Here is a 27,613-nt window from a genome sequence, read left to right as displayed (position 1 = left end):
TTTAATAGTTAATTTTATTTCTTTTACAATGGGATCGGAAACTTGGGCTTTACGATCAAGTTTTGAATTCTTCAAAGTCATTCTCTCTCTTTAAGAAAATTTCTAGGTTTGGCAATTTTAGGCTTTTCACTAAAAGTTGGATGGGTCATGCATTGTGGTGATGTGGTTTTGAACTACGAAGCAGACGATGGAAAGATGTGGTTTTGAGAAATTCATGAGGTTTTGGCATTTGAAGGTAATCTCGTACTAGACGCTATACCGATTTGACCAGCAGAACGATGTATTTTGGTACCGGTCAATACCGGTGTACCATTTCGAATTTACCACTATTTATATATATATATATAATAAAAATAAAAATTTACCATAAAACATTATCTCAATTTAGGACAAATTATTCATGGTTTTAGTCTTTAGCATCAACTAAAAAAAAACACTATAAAAAACAAAAAGTTTAATTGTTAATTTCATACTAAGAAAAAAAATAATACAAATAAGTTACCGATCTGCCTTTACAAAAATTCGAAAATTACAAAACTTTAAAAAAAAAAAAATCTTTGTTGTACTGGCCGGTACGCATGAAATCGGTCGATACGGCTGGTATTTAAACTGGTACGAATTAGCTGCGTTTCGGTACTTGTGCATATACTGGAATGGTAAATACCGGCCATACCGATCGGTATAGATGGTATTGACCACCTTGGTTTTGGCCATGGGTTACCTTGTCTTGGTTACAAGTCAATTGAATATTGCATGTATTTGGACTAATTAATCAACTTGAGTTTTTGGTTAATTTAACTGGGGTCAAAATAAACCCAATAAAATATATTAAACTAAAAAAAATTAACATGGAAGATGATCCTGAGATTAAATTTCAACACATAACCCGTGCAACGAAGGCTTGAACTGGTTTAAATTTAAATTCTGTTTTACACTAGAGTCTTGCTAATAAAATATGAATAAAATTACAAAAGCTGTTATCTAGTTAAAACATAATTACGATTTTGCAAAGATATGACTTGCGTTGGGTACTTTTTTGTATTGGACTTACAACGTGGACATATGTCTGAATTGTAGCATGTCAGTGCAAAACAGCCCAGTATACAAGCTAAACCCATTTTGCAAAAGATAGATAAAACCAATAATAATAGATCTGCAAATACATTAAAAAAATATAAGCAAATAAAGAAATATAAAAAAAATTATAACATTGATGTTAAAATCCAAAAGAAAAAAGTTGTCTTTCTCTTTCAGCCTGATTGCTTGAGATGCGATTGCCGTCCAAATAGGCTCACCAAAAGTTACGGGTAGGCAAAATAATTGATGAAGATATGGCTATGGACTTCAGAACGTGGACCAAAAGCTAGCTCACTTCAACTTTCTTTATGTTTTTGCTTTCTAGTATCAAACAAAACAACTCTTAAAAAGGCAGATAGATATACAGGTTTAAAAATTACATTAACCATAAACCCATAAGTCCTACATCTGGAGGTTTAAAAAAGGAGTAGCCTTCTTCAAGAAGCAGAATTAATGAAATTAAGAAGTTTATGGATGCAATTTTTAAATAAAATTTTTCCTCATAATTTGGTCGGTTGTGAATGAAGTTTAATAATAGTAATATCATTAATGAATTCATGCAAAAGTGATGTTGTTCTAATCACAATTTATTATCTTAAGAAATCACCATTAAAAAGATTGTGGAAAAAAAATCGTGTCACCACATTTGTTTCAATGAAAAATTTTATGTGAAGAGAATTTTTCGCATTTTCAATGTTTGGTTGTATCAGAAAAAATAGGTCCAAAAGAAAATTATCTTTTAAACCTTCCTTATTTAGCTTAGCATGTGATAAAATTGTTTTCCACTCAAATTTTCAAGAAAACAACTCTATCTTACATGAAGTTAAATAAAGAAAACAATTATATCTCATGTAAAGCTAAATATGAGAAGTCAAAAGAAAGTTTTCCAATTTATTTTAAAATTGCTACCAAATATAAAAAATATTAGATAATTTTCTAGAAATTTTTTTTTAGAAAATGATTCATTTTCTAGAAAATGTTAATGTCGAAACAAACATAACGTAAATAAATTATTGGTCGGTTGTGATTGATATTTAATAATAGTAATATCATTAATGAGTTTATATGAAAGTGATGTTGCTCTAATTACTTGTCATTTTAATAAATTGCTATTAAGAAGATTGTGAAGAAAAAAACGTTTCACTAGTATTGCTCTAAATAAAATATTGGTCGGTTGTGACTTGTGATTGATGTTTAATAGGAGTTGTAAGTGCACAATTGCACCTGGCCCCAAGAACAGTTACGGGCTCAGGCCCAATGAGCCTTAAACAATATAATTTGTAGAGCGTGGACTTGAAACCCAGGTTAGAAGTGTTTGAGGATTAAATGACAAGCCAAAGATTGTAGACACTTGAAAACAACAAGGAATACTGTAAGTCAACCTGCTCGGACGTAAGCCGAGAACTGTTCTTATATTATTTTTCTCTCTTTTTTCTCTTTCTTTTAGGTTACAAAAAAGGGATCCCCTTTTCTGTTCTAAGTTGCTCCTTAAATACTCCTCTTTTTGATACTTTGTACACGTGTTGCCCCTACTCCCCCTTAGCCTAGATATTTCTTTTCTTAGTGCCTTTGAATAGTAACCAGAAGTTTCCCTTCCACTGTTCAGGTGTCACTTCCCCATTAATGCGGCCAGGGTGGTAGGTGCAGGGTCTTTAATGTGGAGGTGACAGCCTTTATCCTTGGTGTTTCTCTAACATCGGTGCTTCTAGGACATTCAAGGGTTTACTACCCCTTTTATCCATTGGTTTTGACCATGTCATTGCCTAACGTTTATCATGAAGTCCCGGGTTCTCCGGTGTCCGTCCGAAGAGAAATTCACCCTCGGCTGGATCCTCGGATCCTCGGCTTATGGGCCGACCCGTAGTACTAACAAGTTCTAAACTCAAGAGCAAGTCGGCCTTCCTTAGCACGGCCCAAAAGGCCCATATACCCATCAGGGTCTTTTTACTCCCCACAATAGCCCCTTAAAACTCTAATTTTCGACGTCCGAGGAGAAAAATAGGGTTTTGATCTGACGAGAACCTACTCCACACACTTTGTGAGTGATGGCACGCGTGGAAATCGTTTCGCGTCCCAGAAGATGCCACTTGGCGGTTTTATTTTAAAAAACGCGCGCATTTATTACTGCAAGTTACACTTTGTCCCCCACGTTCAACGGCGAGATGGGCATCCAACGGCTCTCGTTACTCCACGAAAATTTGGGCGGGACAAATATAATTTCGAGGCCGCTTTTCCGCACGCAGTGACGCTTCGGGAACTTGCGCCTTCATTTAATTCACCAGGGGTTAATCCCATCAAAACATCAACCATCATACTTTACCTGCAGAAAACCGTGGGAATTTGCACACCTTCAACTTTGTAAGTTCTTGTTCTTTCTATTCTTAACCCTTTCTCCTCGGTCCTTGTCCTCGGTACATCACTATAAGCATTCTCCCTCTAGAGTTTGATCTTTCGTTCATCCGTAATGGGAAGATTCAAGTGTCTAGTTGATACCGCCGGGGATGGAAGGCTTTAGGGCCAAGTACCGTATTCCCGCCGACGTAGGTCTAGAATATTGTCGGCGGAAGCCATCGCCGATTCTAGGAAAGAGGGAGAGGTTATCATCCCAATGATAGCCTTTATAGAGGGTGGGATGACCCTCCCAATGAAACCCGTAACTAGGGAGTACCTTCGCAACCACCGGTTGTGTCCCGTCCGGTGCCTCCCAAATGTTTTTAGAGTTTTGGGTAGCGTCGATGCTCTAAACGAGCAAATGGGTCTAAACCTCTCCGGCATGATGTCGATTTTATGTACGAGTCCCAAAAACTATAAAATGTAGGTAACTCCAATAATTCTCGTTCTAGAGACGTTAGGTTAATCTCCGTCCGCCCAAATCCAACAAAGGCATGAAGGACGACCACACGATCGTCTCGGAAACCGGCACGACGGCCTCCATCGCCTGGGCCTTGAGTGGGGGGACCCAGTGCGATGCCATGGGATTAATCTCCCCACAACACAACTTCCTCTAACACACACAAAAATGAGTATTCATAATTACTTAAACTTATTGCATATCCTCTGCGAATCTGATCAGGCTTGTTTGTTTGTTTTGACGTCTTTTTTGCAGATAAGCAACACGTGCGCCCTCGTTTGAGTCACTGTAACATCGCAGACCTAAACCGAGTACGTCGCTCCGAGGTGTTCGTTAGCGAAGACTTGCAACTCAGGGCTGCTCATCTCATTCTCGGGGTACACTCCCATATCCTCGGACTTCCAGAGATAGAGAACGCCATAATTGCGGGTGACCGAAGACGAAAGAGAATAAACGTAGCCCGGCCCCACTTTTTGGACAACCGCGAGCTCCCTGACGCCCCTGACACCGTTTTATACGGACAGCCCATTGCGGCAACCCCCCTCGCCGTGCACTCTCAGGCAACTGTTGTTCCCGAAGAGCAGGTGTCTTCCTCGCACACGCTTGACGAAGAGATAGATCAATTCCAACTTGAAGACACCGAGAAACCTCGAGGGAATCAGTTCGTCGTACTTTCCGACGAGGAGGAAGAAGCCACCGAGGCCTCTGGAATCGCAGGGTTTGTAGTTGCCCTACCCGAGGACGAATCCGAGGAAGATATGGGCGGGATGAAGCGGTCTCCTAACCAATGACGTAGCTGCGAAGGTTATGGAGAAAAAGACGGGGACGTCCCAAGTTCTCCCATCTTTGCCACCTCCCCCTCCTCTAGCTGAGCCAAAACTTCCAGCCGAGGATCCCAAGAAGAAGAGAAAGGGGGATATTGAGGGGACGATCAGTAAGGACCCCAAGAAACCACGACAACAACTCCCACTGGTTCAGCAGCAGAAGCTGGACAAGGGCAAGGGTAGGGCCCGCTCTGTTGAAAGCGGGGAAATCAGGGGCGAGGCCGAAGTGCGCCGAGCACCGACCACCTGGTCCCCCGACTTAAGACTGGACGGCGCACCCATCTCCTGCCAATCCAGTATAAGGGCGGTTTAACAAGGCCATACCCATCACTTGGCCGAAGTGTTGGAGCGCCCCCTTCTGCTGCCCAAGGATATGGAGACCTTGGAAAAAATGAGCCAGCCACAACTATTCCTTTCTTTAAAAAGGGATCTAGCGCTGGTAATTTTAATCTTTTTAAGAAGATTCCACTTTTAACAATATTCATAAGTTTGTTTACTATTCCTGATTTCATCACACTTTGTTACAGGCCATTCAGGAGGTCTTCGTGGCCGAGAAATTTATAGAAGACACTCGGAAGAAGGCCAAGACCGAGTTGGAGACTAGGCTGGAGACAGAGAAGTCCTTGGGCACAGCTCTTGCTGAGAATGAAAAACTTACCTCGGAGGTGGCTGAGCTGAGGAGAGAGAAAAATGGGGTCGAGTCAAACTTGAAGACTATGAAGACCCAGATAGAAGGGCAGCGCAAGCTCCTTCGCGAAAAAGATGATGAGATCGCCCGAGTCCAACGGGAATGCTCGGATTTGGAAAAAGAACTTGCGCTGATGAAGGAAGAAGCCAGCTCATTCCAACTCTCTTTACAAGCTGCCAAGCAGGCGAGCTTCGAGGAAGGGGTAGCAACCACCGAGGAGCAGCTAACAGAGGACTTCGCGGCCTTGTGCCGGGAGTACTGTCAGAAAGTTTGGGGGGAAGCTTTAAACGTAGCAGGAGTTCCTCTATCTTCGGATCTGAGGAAGTCCGAGAACGTTTGGCTTCCTTTGGAGATACAGGAGATTGAAGAGGCTCCTGCTGCTAATCCTACCCCTGAGACAACTCTTCCTGCTCTTCCTCCCATGGTCCTGAAGCCAATTCCAGATCCTACAGAACCTTCGTGTTCCAACAAAGACAAGGAAGGAGGCGGAGATGCCGAGAAGGGTCTTAGCCAAGCCATGGAATCCAATGTCTCTGCAACGAAAGTAGCAGACAAAGGAAAAAATGTTCTGTCTCCTTTTGAGTTGGAGTTGAAAGAGACAGAGGGAACCAGCACTTCTCGGCAAGATCCTCCTCCAAAAGCTTAGGACCTAGCTTAGGGCTTCTCTTTTTCCATGTTCAGCCTTTATATGTAATACATGTCCAAATGATTAATGAAGAACAACTTTATTTGATTTTCACTCGTGTTGCATCTGTTTTTACTTTATTCTTTTTATACTTATCGCAAAAGTTTCCCATTAATACATAGCAAAAGTTTCTCAGAATAAACAAATCTAACTCCAAGGATTGCACACTCATATTTTCCTCATAATCATGCGCATGTTATTAAAGACTTAACAGAAGGTGACATGTTTGAGATATTTAAACAATGCCTTGATTTAAAAGAAGAAAAGACCTCATATAACGATCAAACCCTTGTAATGTATAGCACCGTTTCTAGTAGGATGTAAGGTCCGAGGACCATTCCTTACACAAATTTGCTTAACACTTAAAGATATAAAACTTAAGATCCGAGTTAATGACCAGTAAGGCACTAATTTCCAGGCGCAATGAGAAATTAACTTTAATCAAGTTTGTGGTCCGAGGACAAGACCTAAACAATTTCCCATTGGTTTTTAAGATCAATAAGTTTAAATGTCAATTTGTCCAAAGTAGGAGGTCCAAGGACCCAGCATAACTAAGGTTCTGTTTAACAAATGACAAGACATCAATTTCCACAAGGTTTGTGGTCCGATGACTGCACTTAACCAAGTTTCTATTTGATTCTTAAGATCAGTAACTTCAAATGTTAATTTCCCCAAAGTAGGAGGTCCGAAGACCCGGCATAACTAAGGTTCTGTTTAACAAATGACAAGACATCAATTTCCACGAGGTTTGTGGTCCGAGGACTGCACTTAACCAAGTTTCTGTTTGATTCTTAAGATCAGTAACTTCAAATGTTAATTTCCCCAAAGTAGGAGGCCCGAAGACCCGACATAACTAAGGTTTCGTTTAACAAATGACAAGACATCAATTTCCACGAGGTTTGTGGTCCGAGGACTACACTTAACCAAGTTTCTGTTTGATTCTTAAGATCAGTAACTTCAAATGTTAATTTCCCCAAAGTAGGAGGCCCGAAGACCCGGCATAACTAAGGTTCTGTTTAACAAATGACAAGACATCAATTTCCACGAGGTTTGTGGTCCGAGGACTGCACTTAACCAAGTTTCTGTTTGATTCTTAAGATCAGTAACTTCATGCGTCAGAGGTAGTCATAACTTTGAAATGTTCACTGATAAAAGCACATTTTATTAATAATAATATCTTCTAAGATTATTTACATTCCATGGGCGTGGTACAATTCTTTCATCTAGGTCAGCTAGCCGATATGACCCTATGCCTGCTACTGAAACAATGCGGTAGGGGCCTTCCCAGTTGGGTCCTAACTTACCCCAAGCTGGGTTCTTAGAGGTGCCCACAACTTTTCTTAGTACGAGATCACCAGGTGCAAGTGGCCTTAGCCTCACGTGGGCGTCATATTCCCGTTTTAGCTTCTGTTGATAATAAGCCATTTGGACCATTGCTGCCTCGCGCCGTTCCTCAAGCAAATCTAGGCTTTTTTCCAAGAGTCCATTGTTATTCTCCGGGCTAAAGGAGCTGGTCTTTAGGATGGGAAAACCAGATCCCAGAGGTATCACCGCCTCGGCTCCATAAGTCATAGAGAATGGAGTTTCTCCAGTGGACCTGCGCGGTGTGGTCTAATACGTCCACAGAACATGAGGGAGCTCTTCTACCCATCTGCCTTTCGCATCATCCAACCTTTTCTTCGCCCACTGACAATGACTTTGTTAACGGCCTCGGCTTGCCCATTTCCTCGAGGATAAGCTGGGGTGGAATACCTATTTATGATACCCATGTCACCACAATACTTCCTAAAAGCCTTACTGTCGAACTGAACACCATTGTCTGAGATGAGTGTGTGTGGTATACCGAATCTGGTAACGATGTTTTTCAATATCTCTTATATTTGCTAAGGGCTCGGCCTCAACCCATTTAGTAAAATAGTCTGTTCCCACGAGAAGCCATCTTTTATTGCCTGTTGCCCTCGAAAATGGCCCAACTATGTCTAGTCCCCACTGTGCGAAGGGCCAAGGACTGGAAAGGGGGTTAAGAAATCCTCCAGGTTGATGAATATTAGGAGCAAACCTCTGACACTGATCACATTTCCTGGCATAATCTTGGGCCTCTCTTTGCATATTGGGCCACCAATAACCCTGAGTCAGGGCTCTGTGGGCTAAGGATCTTCCCCCAGTGTGGCTGCCACAAATCCCTTCATGCAATTCCTCTAGAAGCCCTTCCGTTGAATCAGGGTGTACACACAACAAGTACGGTCCTGAAAAGGATCGTTTGTACGCTCGGTCCTCGGACAACCAGAAACGTGGCGCCTTTCGGCGTATCTTATCTGCTTCAGATTTGTCCTCAGGAAGGACATCATTCCTAAGAAAAGATATGACCGGGTCGATCCAACTAGGTCCAGGCCTTATTAGATGGATGCGAGGCGCGTTGGTAATGACAAGAGAGGGTTCTAGTAAATCCTCAACGAGGATAACCCTAGGTAAACCTTGAGCCGAGGACGTTGCCAGCGTGGCTAAGGAGTCTGCATGGGTGTTCCCGCTCCGAGAGATATGGGTTAAGGCGAAGGAGTCAAATTCAGTTTGCTGGCATTTGATCTAGGCCAAATATTCCTGCATCCTTAGATCTCTAGCCTCCATGGTTCCCGTGACCTGGCCGACCACCAGTTGAGAGTCCGAGAAGATATGGATTTCTTTTCCACCCATTCTATGCACCATTTTCATGCCTACCAAGACCGCTTCGTATTCGGCCTCATTGTTAGTAGCCGAGAACGCCAATCTCAAAGATTTTTCGAAGACAATTCCCTCTGGGGATGTTAGAACAAGTCCAACACCAGATCCTCTCTGATTAGCCGCCCCATCCACATACACTTTCCAAATCGGAGGCATGGCAGCTGTAATCACACCAACTGATTTTTCATCCATGTGTGCTTCTTTTAGAGTTTCTTCCAGTAATGGCTCGGCAAATTCCGCCACCAAGTCGGGCCGAACCTGGCCCTTCACCGAGGTGCGAGGCTTGTACTTAACGTCAAAAGCCCCTAGGATGGTCCCCCACTTTGTTATCCTTCCCGAGTAGTCGGCCGCTACGCAAAGACCGCCTTAAGGGGCAACGGGTCGAACAACCACCGTGTGACCGAAAATAATGGGGAAGCTTTCGCGTGGCATGAACCACGGCCGGGAGCGCTTTCTCGAGGGTTGATAACGCACCTCGGCATCACCCAAAGATTTACTAACATAATATACCGGTCTTTGCACCCCGTTATCATCTCTTATCGAGGACCGGAGCTAACCGCGTGGACGGCCACCGCGGATAAGCAAACAAAATCTCGTGCGCCTCGGACGAGACAAACGAATGGGTGGCCGAGAAAGATATTGCTTGAGCTGTTGAAAAGCTAACTCGCAGTCCTCGGTCCATTGAAACCCTTTCCACTTATTCAACAGTTGGAAGAAAGGACGACACCGGTCAGCTGACCGAGAGATGAACCTGTTCAAAGCGGCAATCATTCCCGTCAACTTTTGAATTTCTTTTGGGTTCCGAGGAGACTGCAAGTCCTGAATAGCCTTGACCTACACTGGATTTACCTCTATGCCTCTATGAGTAATCATGTATCCCAAGAACTTTCCAGACCCCACGCCGAAAGAGCATTTTGAGGCGTTGAGGCGCAACTTGTACCTTCTCAGTATCTGAAAAGTGTCGGCCAAATTTTTCACGTGTGAGGGTATTGTTTTGCTTTTCACCACCATATCGTCAACGTATACTTCAATGGTTTTCCCCATTTGCTGTTCGAACATTCTGGTCATCATCCTTTGATAGGTAGCCCCAACATTCTTCAAACCGAATGGCATGACCTTATAATGGTAATTCCCCGTCGGTGTAATGAAGGCAGTCTTCTCCTGATCCTCTAGTGCCAAGGGAATCTGGTGATAATCCTGGAAGGCGTCTAAGAAACTCATCCGAGGATGTCCGACAGTGGCATCCACCAGTTGATCAATACGTGGCATTGGGAACGAATCTTTAGGGCAGGCCTTGTTCAGATCAGTAAAGTCCACACATACCTTCCACGTTCCGTTTTTCTTTTTAACGACGACTGTATGGGCCAACCACTCAGGGTAGAAAACTTCTTTGATAGCCCCAGCCCTCTTGAGTTTAAGCACCTCTTCCTTCACAGCCTCGGAATGTTCCCTGGAAGAGCGCCGAGGTGGCTGCCTTCTCGGAATAATGGCTGGGTTGACATTTAAGTGATGACAAATAAAGCCCGGGTCCACGCCTGGAGCTTCATAAGGATCCCATGCAAAAACATCAACGTTATCCTTCAAGAATTCTAACAATTCCATCTTCTCTTGGTGTGGCAAAAGTACACCGACTTGGAAGAATCTCTCTGGGTCATCGGCCACTGGAAACTTCTCTAATCCCTCGCAATGTGTCTCATCTCCTGTCACCATTCTAGATGAATCAGGAGCCGTTAACTGCTATAAGTCTTTGGTGACCAAAGCCGAAGACTCGGTTTCTGTTTGATGCAGTACTGCAGCCGATATGCACTGCCTGGCTACCGATTGGCTGCCGAGGATTTCCTCAACACATTCCCCCGAGGGGAATTTAACTTTAACATGTAAGGTAGAGGAGACGGCTCCGAGCGCATGTAGCCAAGGCCTGGCAAGAATGGCTGTATATGGAGAGTACGCATCAACCACGATGAAGTCCACCTCCAGCGTTTCTGAGCCGGATTGAACGGGCAAACGGATCTGTCCCTTCGGCACAACGGCTCTCCCTTCAAAGCTTATAAGTGGCGAATCATAAGGAGTAAGGTCTTCCAACTTCAACCTTAACCCCTTAAATAGATCAGGGTACATGATATCTGCACCGCTGCCCTGGTCTTTCATCACCCTTCTCACGTCATAGTTCCCTATTCTGAGGGTAACCACAAGAGCATCGTCGTGGGGCTGGATAGTCCCTACCTTATCCTCCTCCGAGAAATCTAAGACGGGCAAAGTGCCCTTCAACCTCTTCGGCCTGTGACCCACATCCTCGGTCTGTGGATGGACGGAAACCGCCCATCACCCTAGTGGGACCCGAGCCGGTCCTGCTGGGGCAGCCGAAGATAACATTAATTGTTCCCAATGCCGGCCGAGATGTATTGTTCCTCCGGTTGTTTGAGCCAACTTGATCGACCGCCCGGTGGGCCGACACAAGTGTCCTGCTTTAACTTTCCCTCACCGACGAGCACTGCTCGAGATGGTTCTACGGTCTCCGACAGTTCTCGGTAGAGTGGCCCACATCCCGGTGGTGCGGCAAAAGAGGTTGTGATTCCTCTTCGCGGGGTCTCCTGCCATCTTATCGGTCATTTAAAGAAGGGTTCCTTACGAACTTTCTCCGGCAGGCGATGTACCGGTTCCCGAATACGGTGTTCACGGCCCCGAGGGCCGCCGAGGCGGACCGTCCAACGTAATCTCTCCTCGGCCCGTTATTGTGATATCCGTCCGACCCGAAATCTCTTCTCTGCGGGATAACCTTCTCCTTTCCCTTTCCTTGCCGTTGGTCTTCCTCCACTCTCTTATACTCGTCAATACGGTCCACGAGGCGACGTACACGCGAACAGCTTTTTTAGTCAAAGACTTTCTCGTGTCGTGATCGGTAGGGAGGCCTACCTTAAAGGTATTAAGCGCCACCTCATCAAAGTCGCCATCTATTTCATTAAACATCTCCCGGTAACGATCGGAGTATGCTTTCAACGTCTCCCCTTCCCTCATGGTCATGGATAACGGCCGAGTCCAATGGCCGAGGTACTCGCTACACGTAATGAACCGTGAAGCGAATGCCCTAGTAAGCTCCCCAAACGAACTTATAGACCCCGACTTAAGGCCGTTGAACCACCTCATAGCAACGGGTCCTGTGCTAGGGGAAAACTTTGCACATCGTTGTTTCATTGTGAAAGTGCACCGCCATCCTCTGGTTAAAGTGACTCACATGCTCCACCGGATCGATCCGGCCATTGTAGATGGTGAAAGTGGCCGGGTAAACCTTCGGGAAGCCTTCCTTTCTCAATCCTCCGTGCAAATGGAGATTTGGAGAGCCGGTGCAACGCCCTACTCATAGCATCGTTGCCTAAGCCCCTAGAACGAGGCTTCTTACGTTCGCGAGTTGGCCGGTCGCCCTTCTCACCGGAGGATGTTGCACCGGTGGGAGAAGCGCGACCTTGAGCCGTAGCGCCTCCCCTATCCTCTTCTGAGGAAGAATTAGATGAGGACGGTGAAAACCTACGCTTGGCGCGGCGTAGCTTTCTCTTTAAACGGTTGATTTCCTTCTGCATGGATTTAGAACCCTCATCGTGGGTAGTGCTACCCCCTTCATGAATATGGCTAGCACCTGGATATTCTGTATGGACGCTCCCCTCACGATCCCTTCGATGTTCAAGACGTTCGAAATGGTCTTCCGGCTGTGATCCCTGTGACTCAGCATGGTGAGCACCTAAGCCTGCCATAGTATCCCTGCCTCTTCTAGACTAGATTTCCCACAGACGGCGCCAATTGTAAGTGCACAATTGCACCTGGCCCTAAGAACAGTTACGGGCTCAGGCCCAATGAGCCTTAAACAATATAATTTGTAGAGCGTGGACTTGAAACCCAGGTTAAAAGTGTTTGAGGATTAAATGACAAGCCAAAGATTGTAGACACTTGAAAACAACAAGGAATACTGTAAGTCAACCTGCTCGGACGTAAGCCGAGAACTGTTCTTATATTATTTCTCTCTCTTTTTTCTCTTTCTTTTAGGTTACAAAAAAGGGATCCCCCTTTCTGTTCTAAGTTGCTCCTTAAATACTCCTCTTTTTGATAGTTTGTACACGTGTTGCCCCTACTCCCCCTTAGCCTAGATATTTCTTTTCTCAGTGCCTTTGAATAGTAACCAGAAGTTTCCCTTCCACTGTTCAGGTGTCACTTCCCCATTAATGCGGCCAGGGTGGTAGGTGCAGGGTCTTTAATGTGGAGGTGACAGCCTTTATCCTTGGTGTTTCTCTAACATCGGTGCTTCTAGGACATTCAAGGGTTTACCCCTTTTATCCATTGGTTTTGACCATGTCATTGCCTAACGTTTATCATGAAGTCCCGGGTTCTCCGGTGTCCGTCCGAAGAGAAATTCACCCTCGGCTGGATCCTCGGATCCTCGGCTTATGGGCCGACCCGTAGTATTAACAAGTTCTAAACTCAAGAGCAGGTCGGCCTTCCTTAGCACGGCCCAAAAGGCCCATATACCCATCATGGTCTTTTTACTCCCCACAGGAGTAATAGTGATGTCATTAATGAGTTCATTTGAAAGTAATGTTGCTTACAACTTGTTATCTTAACAAATTACTACTAAAATATTGTAGAAAATATTGTGGAGGATTAAACTCTAACTGAAAGTTTGAAATATTATCCGCATCCTTCAATACATTCCAAATACTTCTCTTCTAACTCCCCATTACGTGCTTTTTAAAAAAATTTAAATTTAAATTTTTTAATATTATTTAAATTTTTATACATTAATAATTAAGGGTGAGGAAATTTTTTTTGAAACTAAGGGTAAGGAAATTTAAAATTTAGATATCTCGGTTTGAAATTTTAAGATATGTCCAACCAATTGAGTTACAAGGTTAAACTTTCCCTATTGTTAGTTCATTTTTCTCTCTCTCTCCAACCACAAGATTTTGTAGTGTGTGATCATACTAACTTATGATTAATATCTCTTATATGACTATTGACTAAAATAATATCTTTTGTAAACAATAAAGAATCTCAAATTTATAATTTATTCTGTTAAATGTTAATTATAAATAAGGGAATTTGACTACCTGAACTAAAACATACTAAATAAGGTTGGTATTGTTAGACTATATTATCACTAACAACTCTATGAATTATTAATTTGAGGGATCAGTTTTATAGATTATATTATATTAATTGGATTAACTTCACTCAATTGACACAATTAACATTAGATTATTTCCATTATGGATCAATTTTATAGATTAATGTCACTTTGACCAAGATTATTGATCAATTTGATAAGCAATTCGATGTTTACCACATGGCATGGCTCAAAAGGTTACCGGCTTCATTATTATTATTATTTTCATTTAACGAATAACATTAATCTAATCCATTCATCATTGACGGGTTTTGATTCTTAACTAATAACATTAAGCAAGAACTTATGTGTTTCGATGAACTCAGTTATTAAAATTTTTTGTTGACAGAAAAGGGTTTTACATTCAAATCTGCTTAAAATTACAAAAAAAAAAGAAAAAGAAAAAAGGTAAGCAACTCATTTTTTTTAGAGAAATGATATGTCCACAACATTTTTACAACAAATCCTAAGTGGCAGGATGTTACTGGTTGTTATTGTTGGGGCAAAAAAGTAATCTTAGTGTTAGGTTCACATTTGAACCAATAACAACTAACCACTTATGATTTGTTGTAAAAATGTTGTGGACGTAGCACCTTTTTTTTTTTTTTAAGGCACTAATTATTTTAAGTGTTTGGCATAAGAAATTTATTAGAAGGCCTCTTTCAACAATGAATCTACTATTCTTTTAATAAGGTAGTTATTATGTTCGATGCACGTTGCATTTTCATTTCCTCCACCGATTCAACACTGATTCACGAATCTTACTCCAACAATAACAAAATGATTCAGCTTAATTAATTCATTGAAATCTGTTGTCTTATTCAATAATTTAAATTAAACTCAATAATCAATATCAACAAATTGGATGATCCATGAGAAAAATACTCTCTGTCATAGTACATGTTTTTTTAATTTTTTTTTTTGTTGAGAATGTACATATTTTTTAATTTAATTGATAGTCACAATAAAAGAAAAGAATATCTTAAAAAATGGAGAATATGAATCTAGTTCTCTTTAAAAATTAGATCATGTAATGTAATAAAAGTACAAAACTCTAGGCAAGAAAATAATTACTTCAATATCTAAAATTCCCAATTTTAGGACGTCAAAAAAGAGCCACTATTATTAGATATTTTTTATTTTTTTTTATAAGCACTATTATTAGAGAGTCATTAACTGTATTCATTCTAAAAAAAATGTATAACATCTTACTTTAAGTAAATGTGTTATATTTCGTCTAAAAAAAGAAAGTAAATGAGCTATATATATAAAACTAAATCTTTTCCAAAATCCTTGAAGTTTCGTAGCAATTGCTTGCTCTTATTTTTGAGGACGTCAAGAATTCAAATTTCTTCATTCCACCATTATAGCTATTTAAATATCAGATAAAACTTAATCTTAACTAGAGGATCATGAAAGATTTTTTTCTTTAAAACTAAATTCAAATACATTGTTACATTGAATGATATTTTTAGATAAAATATATTCATTGAATCATTCACCAATGCAGTTTAAAAAATTAATTAAATTTAATATAATTATGTGTTTTTTTTATATATAATATTACTTAATGAGAGATGCTATGTTCACAATATTTTTACAACAAATCACATGTGGCTAGTTGTTATTGGTTCAAATTTAAACCTAATACGAAAATTACTTTTTTGCCCCAACAATAACGACTAGTAACAACCTACCACTTAGAATTTGTTGTAAAAATGTTGTGGACATATCATTTCTTTTACTCAATTCATATCAAATAGTATATCCAATCCTCAATCAAATTTTTTTTTTGGAAAAATAAAGAAATTCATTGAATCATTAACTAATGCAATCTAAACAATTAATTAAATTTAATATAACTATGTGTTTTTTTTTTCTCGATATCTAATATTACTCAATTTATATCATGCAGTATATATCCTATCCTCAATAAATTTTTGTTTTTGAAAAAAAAAAAAAAACGTAAATAGGGAGAGAGACACCCTAGTGGGTCAGAAGCACACGTTGCGGTCAGGCAGTTCCATGTGCCCACATGGATGATGAATTGTAGAAGAAAATACTAATAAAAAAAAATACTTTAATTAATTTAACTAAAAAAATTACATATTAATTTATTCAATTACATATTAATTATTTATTATTTATATTTGTAGAAAGAAAAACCAGAACTCTCAGAAATACCACCACCAACAACAACAGCTTCATAGTGAAAGTACAAAAACCAAGCCAAGCTTAGCTCAGCACTCACTGACTCTGCTCTGATCTCTCTGTCTCTCTCTCACACACACAAAAAAAGCAAAAGATGGAGAAAAGCAGTGATGGGTTTGTTCGTGCAGATCAGATTGATTTGAAAAGCTTGGATGAACAGCTCGAGAGACACCTCAACAGAGCGTGGACTATGGAGAAGAACAAGAAAAAAGAAGAAGATAGTACTTTCATTAACAACAACAGCAACAATAGTAGTAGTATTCTAAGTACTAATAATAATGGTCTTAACCTTATCACCACCACCACTACCGCCACAAAGGTTGTGAAGAAAGAGAGGAAAGAGTGGGAGATCGACCCCTCTAAGCTCACCATCAAGTCTGCCATTGCTCGTGGGACCTTCGGCACCGTCCACCGTGGCATCTACGACGGCCTTGATGTCGCTGGTCACTCTCTTTCTCTCAACCACTTTGTTATTTTGACCTTTTATGTTTTTCTTTGATTGTTTGAACTCTGTCTCAAAAAGTTTTTAACTTTACTCAACCAAAGAGAAAAAGTTCAATTTTTTTCAATTGGGTTTGGTTTGAAAACTCCATTTTTTGAGATTTCTTTTTCCTCCCATCAAAACCCAGCTCTTCTTTTTTTTTTTTCTTTTTTGACTTTTTTTTTTTGTTTGCTGATGTTTTTACTATTTTCATTTATTTCCAGAGTATATTCTGCTTTAGGAAAACTGTTTTTTCTTGTTTTTGTTTTACATTATATGTCATAGTTTCTTGATTGTTGGACTATTGAACTGATTCCAACTTGGTTTTTGCATAAATGCATGTGCTTTTGTTTGATCAATTTGGTTGATTTTGATAGTATATTTTAATTTGGGGTTGGTCCCATTTGGATTAGGGGGACCATTCTGGTTACTTTTGCTACTTTTCTTTTTAGAACAAATTTTTAATCTCTATAACTGAATTCAATCGACTCTTATGAAAGTAAACAACAATTGGCTATTGTAAATGAATGTACTCTTATGAAATCCGTGACTCACACACGGGCTTGGGTTGAATTTTGCTGGTGATTGCAATTGCTTGGTTGATGATGATGTTGTTGTATTTCTGTATTTTCATGTGATCACAGCTGTTGGTTTAAGTCTTATCAGCTAAGAAAAACAACAATTCTAAAATAGTATGTTATCCAAAGATTAAAATTTTGGTTTTTTAAATATCTTAATTTAATAAAACGAAGATCTATTTGGTTTCTGTGTAATATTATCTAAGCCACTTTCATTATGTTTGTTATGTTGAGTGGGTTCACTGGGTTGCATTTGTTACAGATGACTAAAAATATTACCCAGCAAATCTAAGGAAAAAAAAAGTCATTAACAGTGGTTTTCTGGGTTTTTTTTTTTTTTTTTCTTGATCATCAGTTAAAATGCTCGATTGGGGTGAGGAGGGCCATAGGACTGAATCTGAGATTGCTACATTAAGGGCAGATTTTACTCAAGAAGTTGCTGTCTGGCATAAGCTGGAACATCCTAATGTTACTAAGGTTAGTTCTATTTTGCAATTTCTTTTTCATCTCTTCTTCTATATTTATACAAACCATATTTGGATTGCATATGCTTCTATATTGCTCATGATGATTGGATTGAGCAACTCATATATCTAGCTTACATGGTGAAGATTATGGAAGCTTGAAATTTCTTCTTACCTTTTTTTATGAAATTATTGATTATGATTCTATTATTGTTGTTTCTCGATATTTCAATAGCTTTGCAATACCACTAAAGCGACATATGAACCTTGTGCTCTTGAATCATCCAAAATATTGATAGACATATCAATAATAAAGGGAACATAATAATAATAATGAATATGAATCCGTAGTGACCGTTGCTTTCGATTATAGTGAACTCAATATCCGTTGGAACAAATTAAATTAATGGATGTTTTATAAATGAACTCTCCTTTAAAGTTTCATTTATTTTGCCATTTGGTATGCATCATAACAAGATGTTGAGCAACTCATTAGTGTGTGTGTATGTATATATTTTTTAAAATATTATAAGTAATATACAGGAAGTATACATAGATTTGAAAAATAGAATGAAATGAAAGAAAGAAAAGGAAGCTGAAAGATTAGTGATACAAGTGCAAAGAGTCTAAAAACTCCATCAGAGAAAAGGTTGAGATAGTAGGAGAGTGTGTCACCCATTTGAAGAGAGTTTTCAACAAAAGAAACTTGATTCGATATAGCCATCTCCTCCCCCTCAAATATCTGTTGATTTCTTTCTCTCTAAATGCACCATAGAATACAGGCTGGCCCTGCTCCCCATGCAGTTCCATACCTACAACTCCTCATCATTACCTTCCAAGACTCCATCATTAATGTTGTTGAATGACCCATGAAATTAATCATCATCTAACTGTGTTTGGTTATATTAATACCATATGTGGTCCAAGGACGTATTTTCTTGATATTATCAGATCAAGATGGCTGAGTACTTTTGGTGAATATGGAGCTGAGGAGTAGGTCCATTTTGGATAACTAATTTTCTTGCATACGAGAGATCTTTCTAGATAGATACAGAGGCACTTCATCTTCATTGTTACGTTACCTCTGATTTTACTTTTATTTTGCAATTTTTTATTACATCAAATAAGCTCAAATGCTGCTGGCTAGTACAATATATTTGTGTCAAACACAGAGGGTAACAAACTAACAATGATATTGCTGCTCCGTATCGTTAAAGATGCAGAAATTCAAACATCCATAGCTATTAAGATGTTCTTGAGCTACCTAAACCTAGTCATTGCATGGACCTCCATGGAAGTGACACAGATGGAAAGGCATCTGTTGTCAAACCTCAGCCTTTTTCAGTTGAAGCCAACATCAATGAGTCGTGGTCCCCTACAACTTATCCACTACAAGGGTAAAAAGAATGACAAAGGGAACAAAGATTGATTTCAATTCTGGTTAAAATATGCTATCACATGGGACTTGGATACCAATATATATACTTAAAGGAAATGCCTAATCTATATAATCATTTTGATCAAGAGACCTCTTTGTCTTTGCTGTTCCTTTCTATATTTTGGGCCATTTGACTAATATCACAAACCTTAAATTTTTAACTGTTGAGGGAAGCCTCAATCCTTGAAGGAGAGAAAAAATGGAGGGGGGGGGGGTGTGGGTTTGGGTCTTCTAATTTTTTTGAATAGGGAAGCCTCAAACCACTTCTTTCATGTTGATTTCCAATATTCTTTACTTTGATTTTCTCTATTTCATCTCTTGATTCCCAATGACATAGTGGCAATTCGAGAACTGTTGCAGTTTGAATTTATTGGAATTTAGTGATTACATAAAAGAGTTAATGCATTTGAATATTTTAGAATTTTGAAGGTTGCAAAACATTTAAAGGTTGATTCCTTTTATCTCTAGTTTGGTTTTTTTATTTTTTTATATTTTAAAATTTTAAAATATATTAATTCAATAGTTGGGGGAGGTGGGATTTGAACCCTGAACGTCACTTGAGCTACAAAGGCTCTTGGTGTTTTTTTTTGTAGAAAATAGTATATACCTATCAATATTCTGTCATGCTTCGTCTTATCTCTTACCTTTAACATCCTGGTCATTCAAATTTTCAGTTTATAGGGGCAACAATGGGCACATCAGAACTACAGATACAAACTGATAATGGTCCAATTGGCATGCCAAGTAATGTCTGTTGTGTCGTTGTGGAATATCTTCCCGGGGGTGCTCTGAAAGGTTACCTCATAAAGAACAGGAGAAGGAAGCTAGCTTTTAATGTCGTTGTCCAGCTTGCACTGGATCTTGCTAGAGGGTACTCACCATCTGTATCTTGCTCTGTGTTTGTACTTTTTTTCTTTGTAGTATTTCAATTAAAAAATGACATGTGACTTGGAATTTTTTTTCTTCTTCTGTTTAAGCTCTTAGAAGGCTTGTATGTACTGTATCTTGCAGGTTGAGTTACCTTCACTCGCAGAAGATTGTTCACAGAGATGTAAAAACGGAGAATATGCTATTGGACAAGACACGTACAGTAAAAATTGCTGATTTTGGGGTTGCTCGTGTTGAGGCTTCAAATCCTAATGACATGACTGGGGAGACAGGGACACTCGGTTATATGGCTCCTGAGGTATGCTCATTTTATTTACTCCTACTTGATAATATTTTGACTTTGACTTCGAAACCATATAAAAAATCTCATCAATTCCTCTGGGACTTTTGCTTGTCTATTTTTACTTGGGGAACAAAAAGAGATCTTGCTTTGTGGGTGGATGTCTCTCGTAGTGCAACTAATGTCTCCATCAATCTCAAGTCTATCTAATATCAAGAGAGGCAAATTTGTCTTCTCATTGTCTTTGTTAACTTGTAGGTATCCTCGCAGTACAATGAGGATATTGTACTGGTCCTAATATTTAAGTTATTATTCACTGTTAGCCTAGCAAACTGTAATACATGATTGCTCAATCTAAAATGTGGAACATTTTCATTCAAATACACTAATCCCAGAGATAAAAAAAATTTCTTCTTTTTCGTTCTTTATTCACCTTTTTTTTTTAGTGACGACTTTAAAAAGAAATAGTAGAATTTTAAGTGATTAATAAACTGTTTGGGCAAAACCAAGCAAGAATTTTAAAATTTCAAGGTTTCCATATCACCTTTTAACTACTAATGAAACAATCTATATAAGTTTTACTTAAGCAAAAGTGGCATGCCAAGTTTTGGTTTGCATTCCACATAACCTAAGGATATGTGTTATTGTTAACTAAAACTTAAAAAAAAACAGAAACAATCGTTCAATGAACTAATTTTCTGTGATTTGTCAAATGGGTGATTTATAGGTTCTCAATGGCAACCCATATAACAGGAAATGTGATGTTTATAGTTTTGGCATCTGCTTGTGGGAGATATATTGCTGTGACATGCCATATCCAGACCTTAGTTTCTCAGAAGTGACGACAGCTGTGGTTCGGCAGGTAAATTATCTGCATGTATCTTAATCATTGTACCCAACAAGCTCTGAGTGTTTCTGCTTGAGATTCCTTCTGATTAATTTATTTCTTACCTAGAATCTGAGGCCAGAGATACCAAGATGTTGCCCAAGTTCCCTGGCGAATGTAATGAAGCGATGCTGGGATGCCAGCCCTGACAAGCGGCCAGAAATGGAAGAGGTAGTCTCCATGTTAGAGGCCATTGACACGTCAAAAGGTGGAGGTATGATCCCTGTTGATCAGCCTCAAGGTTGTTTGTGCTTCCGCAAGTATCGTGGCCCCTAAAATCTCTAGTCCCTTGAACAACTCGGTGTAATTATTTTGAAGACCAGAGAAACCTCAATTGTACTTAACAGTGAAGAGAATAGAATTTGGGATATCATGATGGGAGAAACACATGGTGGTGGGTATAGGCTAAGGAGCTGTGCTACATTTCAATTTGTTGGATGAATGTAAATCTTTTATTTTTTTTCTTTTTTAAATATATTTTTTTAGAAATTCCTCTTGGGTTTACCAAATATGTGTATGTATTTTGGCCTGTCTGTCTTTTTTGGATTGGCCTTAAAACCTTTGTAAGATCTCCAATTGATATACTATTGATAATTATTATCATTGCTATAATCAAGATGAACTTCATTTCTATCTCAATCCACTTGCTATGTACTCTCAAGGGACTCAGCCAAAGCTTTTGATTTAGGAGTACAATTGATTGTATTGTGGACTTGCAAATATTTTAGGACCACTCTTAAAGAGAGTCTCACATCGGTATGTGGAATTGCAAATCTTTTAGGACTCTTTTTAAAGAGTCTGGCATCAGTGGCCAATAGGGGAAAACTGACTAGTTCGGTATGAAGAATTAAATTGATGTGCAAGGGCGTTTGGTGTGGTGAAATATGGGAATATGGGAATGGGATGAGCCTTATTAGGATTTTGTAGGATAATTCGATAATTCAACCCTAAAGTCTTCAAGTTCTAGGATAACTAGTTGCAGGTCCACATAATGCATGGGACACTTACAATTTTTTTGTGTTAGTAATACAGCTTCAATATGAAGCAACAATAATTACAACAAACAATGAAAATTAAACAATTTTTTCCCCCAGTTCATCATTTGTATTGCAAATTCATTAATTATTTCAACATACCTACATCTAAATTTAATCCAACAAGTTCAAACATTGATCAATACACTTTGATATATTATGCTTACCATATTCATAGGCTTGGATGTTACCTTTTCATTCAGCAGGGATTTTTGACAACTAAAAGGTTGCATTTGGCACAACTTCATATTAGCATCCAAGTCATCAAAGAATTGATAATGAATTTAATATCATAAACCTACAAATTTCTTACCACTTTATAAAAAAATAAAAAATAAAAACCTCAGTTGGTTTTCAAATTCAAATTTTATCATAAGAAAACACAAAAATTGGGTAATTCACTCAAAAAGTAGAATACTAATATTAGCTAAGGGGATAAAAAAAAAAAAAGAACATAAAAAAAGAAGAAGATAATACCATATATCATTAAATTAAAAAATAATAATATTACCTTTTGTCATCTATATTTTTTAATAAATTCGAATTAAAAATAGGTACACTCAACCTAAACCTATCTTTTTCCATTCTTAAGTAAGTATACTAAAATAGACTGAACATGACCAAACGGACAGAAGTGGACCGAACAGAACGGAAGCGGACCGAACAGAACTGAAATGGACTAAACGGACTTTAGAGGACTGAACAGACCAAAGTGGACGAAAAGGACCGAAGGGATCGAACTTGACCAAACGGACTGTATTGGACTGAAAAGAACCGGATTGAAATGAAATGGACCGAATAGACAGAAGTGGACTGAATTGGACAGAACAGAGCTGAAGTGGACCGAATGGACCAAAACTAGACCAAGTGTAGCACATTTTGGTCCATTCGGTCCACTTCGGCTCTGTTCGGTCCAATTCAGTCGGCTTCTATCTATTCTGTCCGTCTGGTTCCAATTCGGTTCTTTTCAGTCCATTCGGTCTGTTAGGTCCAATATAGTCTGTTTGGTCTAAGTAGATTCATTTGGTCATTTTGGTCCATTTTGATCTATTCGGTCCTCTACGATCCATTTCGGTCCATTCAATCCATTCAGTCCACTTCTGTCCGTTCTGTCCACTTCTGTCCGTTCTGTCCACCTCTAGTTGTCGAAAATCCTCGTTGAATGAAAAGGTAATATTCAAGCCTATAGATATGATAAGCATAATATACCAAAGTGTATTGAGCAATCTTTTTGGATTTATTGGACCGATTTTAGATGTAGTTATAGAAGAAATTATTGAAATAATCATAAATTTTTGTACGACTATATTTAGAAAATAAAATCTGAACCATGAAAATGTACAAAATGGATACAGCTTTAGAACTTTAAATGGAGAGAATTTAAATAAATGCTGGGATGCTATTTGCAAGGATTGTCATAATTGAGGTGGCAATGGTATGTTTTTATAGTTTGAGGTTTGAACTGTGTAAGTGTTAGTATTTCCAAAGTTTAGGTCATTTTTTTATGAATTTTGCTGGCTTTCAACAAGTGGATTTAAAGATTTTACTTTTTTATTTCCAAAATTTCTTGTCTTCAAGGACGGAATTAGAAATCTATTCTTGGGGGGGGGGGGGGGGGGGGGGTTGATAACTTTGATCTTTATGCATGGACAAAATTAAATGGTATATCTGAAACTCATTTATATATATATATATATATATATATATATACACACACATACATACATACATACACATTTGAATTAACCATAACAAACTAAAAACATTACTCATCCAATGGTTATAAAGATAAGACACAATATTACAGATGACCATCGGCACAGTAACTATGCATGCTTGTCTTATATTATGAAATTCACAATATTGAATAAATATAAATACATGCATGCTGATATACTTGCTACATATTGGTCTACATTTTTAATACAAATTTATATTCTCTAAGTATTTTTCTTATGTTTACATCATTCATTCATCTTTTACAACATGATATTTTCAAAAATAAAAACAATGGGTAGTTTCAACCCCCCCCCCCCCCCCCAAAAAAATCTAATCCTATTAATTACAGGTATCAAATCTTTAAAGAAAATCCAATTTTTTATGTTTCTTTTTAATCAAGATGATGAATTCGAGATTAGGGTTTTTGTTAATGATAAATTGCAAGCTTTGACATGTACTATTATATCATATGCTACCGAGATCAGAGACTAGCGGTGGAGTTAAAAATTCTTTTTTTGGGGGGGGAGGGGAAATTGAAAGAAAAATTCATCTAAAAAAATTAATTGATATTAATAGCAAAATAAATGCACAAATATATATATATATATTAATGTAATTTAGAGATTAATATAAATAAATAGAGTTTAAGTAATCAATTTGATTTCTTAAAATAAATTATTGTAAGTGTTAAGAGTATAACAATATACTAGCAATTTTGTATCCTCGTTGCCTTGAATATTATCAAAAAATAATGTTGAATTCAACATTTTTTCTCTATTCTTTTAAGCTGTTAAAATTTGGATTACATCAAAAATCAGATTGAAAAAAAAAATTAAAAACTATAAAAATAAGAAAAAGAGTAGATGCTAGGTTTTAGTGCTATATATGAATATAAGTAGGTCATTTTTATCAATAAAAAATAATGATAACTAGAAACCACCAAGAGGAAAGTTGGTATTATCACAAGTTGACACTAGGAATTATATAACTGTGAAAAAAACTGAGAGAAATCTAAATAAACTGAGAGAATTTCATTGATTGAAGAAAAGATTACAAGAATGAAAATTAATTAAATAATACATCTTGCCCTGTTTTATATACACAGTGAACAACTATCAAACAGAGGGAATGGCGCCAAAAACAGTTACAATCAGTTACTGAATCTTCTAGAATGTACACGTGGCAACCAAAACTAACAACCTCCTAAAATTACGGAATCTAAGTCTTCAGTGCTGTTGAGTGAACAAATCATGATGTGGCATTGCTTCAATTACTTCCAAAACCTCAATGCTAATCAAGTCAGTCTTTGATGCTTGCTGTGTGGCTTGATCCCTGCATTGCTCATCAGCAAGTGCTGCACATCCTAGCACGTTTGTGTCTTGGCTTGTGCACTTTGTCTCAGCAACTGCCACATCACTTAGCAGACTTGCAGCTTGTCTCATGCCACTCTGCCCTGTAGTATGCCCTGCAGTTTTAACAAACTGGCAAGCAATAAAGTAGCGTAAGTGGTGAGCCTAAATGGAAATTGAATGTTTAATAGTTGTGAAATTTATTACGAGAAATACTATATTTATTGTATAGTATTGCTCTGACAATTGTGAAATTTGTTGTGAAAAAAATTGTGTAAATTCATTATTTACTGTTAATACTTTGAAAACCTGTCAAATTAAAGGATGATGTGCATGAAATATAGACAATAAGGTACTCTTATATATGCATATTTAGCATTAATTTCATGTTATTTCGTGACTATCGACTGATTATCTATTATTTTTGTCTCATCAGGTGATAAAGGATTAACATGCTAATAGGCTTTATTTGAGGCAGAGTAATGATCAATTGGGTGAAGCCCATTTGAGAGATCCAGCCCAAGCATGAAGTGAAGTAAGCAAAGATAAAAGAAAAGAATAAAAGCAGGCTGGGCAAGTCCAACAAGGAGTGATGGAAAGAAAAAGAAAAATAAGAAGAGTGGGACTAATGTTAATCTGACGTGGTGAAGAAAATTAAAGGCTTTGTTTTCGTGGTTGATGTACAGATGGGCTTGACTTGGGCCACTTGATTTCTTCACCAAAACACATACTTGGGAGTTGCAATGGGCCACGTTGGGATTTTATTGATAAGGCTTTAGGTCAGCCGCATGTGATGGATTATAAATGAGCAAATCAAAGCAATGTTAAGAAGGCTAGTCCGAATTGTATTAGGAGTGACTTCTCTTATATAATGCTTTAGGTTAGTTTGTTTAAGAAGGACGGCTAGGGCTGAATGTATAGAGCCACGGCTACCTTAGTTTTTGTCCATGATAGTTAATTTTATTTACTTGTCTAGTTTAATGTTTAGTATTTTATTTTTGTATTTTATTTCAATTACTATAAGTAGTTAAATTTATAATTGAGGTTAAGAATTATCAGTATTATTTATATGATTTAATTTTTCCCACAGTAGTTGTTTTTTAATGATTTAAATTATTCTTGTTTTACATCAATTGACTAAGATAGGATTCTAGATATGATTTCAATCATATTTTTCTCATGATTTAGGATTTAACTTAATTAATTGAATCCTTGGATTATGATTGTTTGATTTTAAAGTTGGATATCTATTGTGATTTGTTTATCAATGGATACAATTGATGATTTAATTTTATACCTTGGAAGCGAAGAAGAATATGCTTTAGATTTTTAAACATAAGTTTTAATGATTATATTTTCCATAATAGCAAGATTGATTTTTATATTATCATGTAGTGGGTTGGGAAAAATTAATGATCATGAATATATTCTAATATGAATTAATAAAGCGGATTCCGAAACCTTAATTCCTTTCTCTAGATTGTTTAATCTCTTTACTGCTTTATTTTATGTCTTTGCTTAGTTTATTTAATTTCAAAACAACCAATTTTTATTAAAATAGATTAGGATTAATTTGGTTAAGGTTTAATTAATTTTCCTACGTTCATTCAAGTCCATGTGATTTTGATCTTGTTCTTATCCTTATCAAACTATACTTTGGTTCATGAACTTGTGAGTACTTTAAAATTTTGCAAAACATGACAATACTTTTAGTCTTATGTGGGGCCATTGAACTTTGTTTTCATTGGAAAAAGACGAAAATGTGCTATGTACTTATACGTACTGTTGGACATTAGATTGCTTTCATTTAGAAGTAGAGAAGTCTTCTTATTTATGCTAGGGGCAAAGTTGAGATAGAAAAATTTTGTCAGAGGGCAAAATGCTTTATAATTAGGGTTTTACTAATGTATGTCTTAAGGGCATATGTTAGTAAACCATTTTAGGAATTTTTTTTATAGAAAAATGTAAAAGTAATTAACTAATTTTACAACTTTTTCAATTTTTCAAAAAAAATTTCCTATTATGGAGGTTATTAACCGGAGCCTTATAAGTACAATATGTAGGAGTTTTTGGGGAGGTCGGGGGCACTTGCCCCCCTCTTGTCCTCCCTTGGCTCTGCCCCTGTCAAAGACCCATCATATATATATATATATATATATATATATATATATATATATATATATTTGGTGTGGATCTTTTTCTCTGATTTGAAGGAGTGTAAAATCACATCCATGCACACGAAAAAAAGTGAGTGCAGGTCCAAAAGTTTAACAAGAATTAGCAGTGTTATGGT

General features: G+C 38.0%; 1 protein-coding gene across 1 annotated transcript; it reads left to right on the top strand.

Moving 5' to 3' along the window:
- The first annotated feature begins 16,112 nt into the window (after window positions 1-16,112).
- LOC142631561 (serine/threonine-protein kinase 52-like) lies at window positions 16,113-21,857 on the top strand. The gene is made up of 6 exons (XM_075805747.1): window positions 16,113-16,646; window positions 17,618-17,739; window positions 19,839-20,035; window positions 20,176-20,350; window positions 21,060-21,194; window positions 21,288-21,857. Exons 1-6 carry the CDS (start codon window positions 16,298-16,300, stop codon window positions 21,492-21,494), a joined length of 1,185 nt encoding a protein of 394 aa, XP_075661862.1. The 5' UTR covers window positions 16,113-16,297; the 3' UTR covers window positions 21,495-21,857.
- Window positions 21,858-27,613: the final 5,756 nt, after the last annotated feature.

The sequence above is a fragment of the Castanea sativa genome, chromosome 4 (assembly GCF_040712315.1).
Source record: "Castanea sativa cultivar Marrone di Chiusa Pesio chromosome 4, ASM4071231v1".
Classification (NCBI taxonomy): Eukaryota; Viridiplantae; Streptophyta; class Magnoliopsida; order Fagales; family Fagaceae; genus Castanea; species Castanea sativa.
Note: the sequence above shows the minus strand (reverse complement) of the source record. Positions and strands in the feature narration are given on the sequence as shown.

What these genes read in the sequence shown, in the direction of transcription:
- LOC142631561 (XM_075805747.1), top strand. Translation starts at nt 16,298, where the DNA reads ATGGAGAAAAGCAGTGATGGGTTTGTTCGTGCAGATCAGATTGATTTG. An exon ending in TCGGTTATATGGCTCCTGAG is followed by an intron (nt 20,351 to 21,059) that starts GTATGCTCATTT and finishes GGTGATTTATAG; the next exon opens with GTTCTCAATGGCAACCCATA. An exon ending in CGACAGCTGTGGTTCGGCAG is followed by an intron (nt 21,195 to 21,287) that starts GTAAATTATCTG and finishes TTTCTTACCTAG; the next exon opens with AATCTGAGGCCAGAGATACC.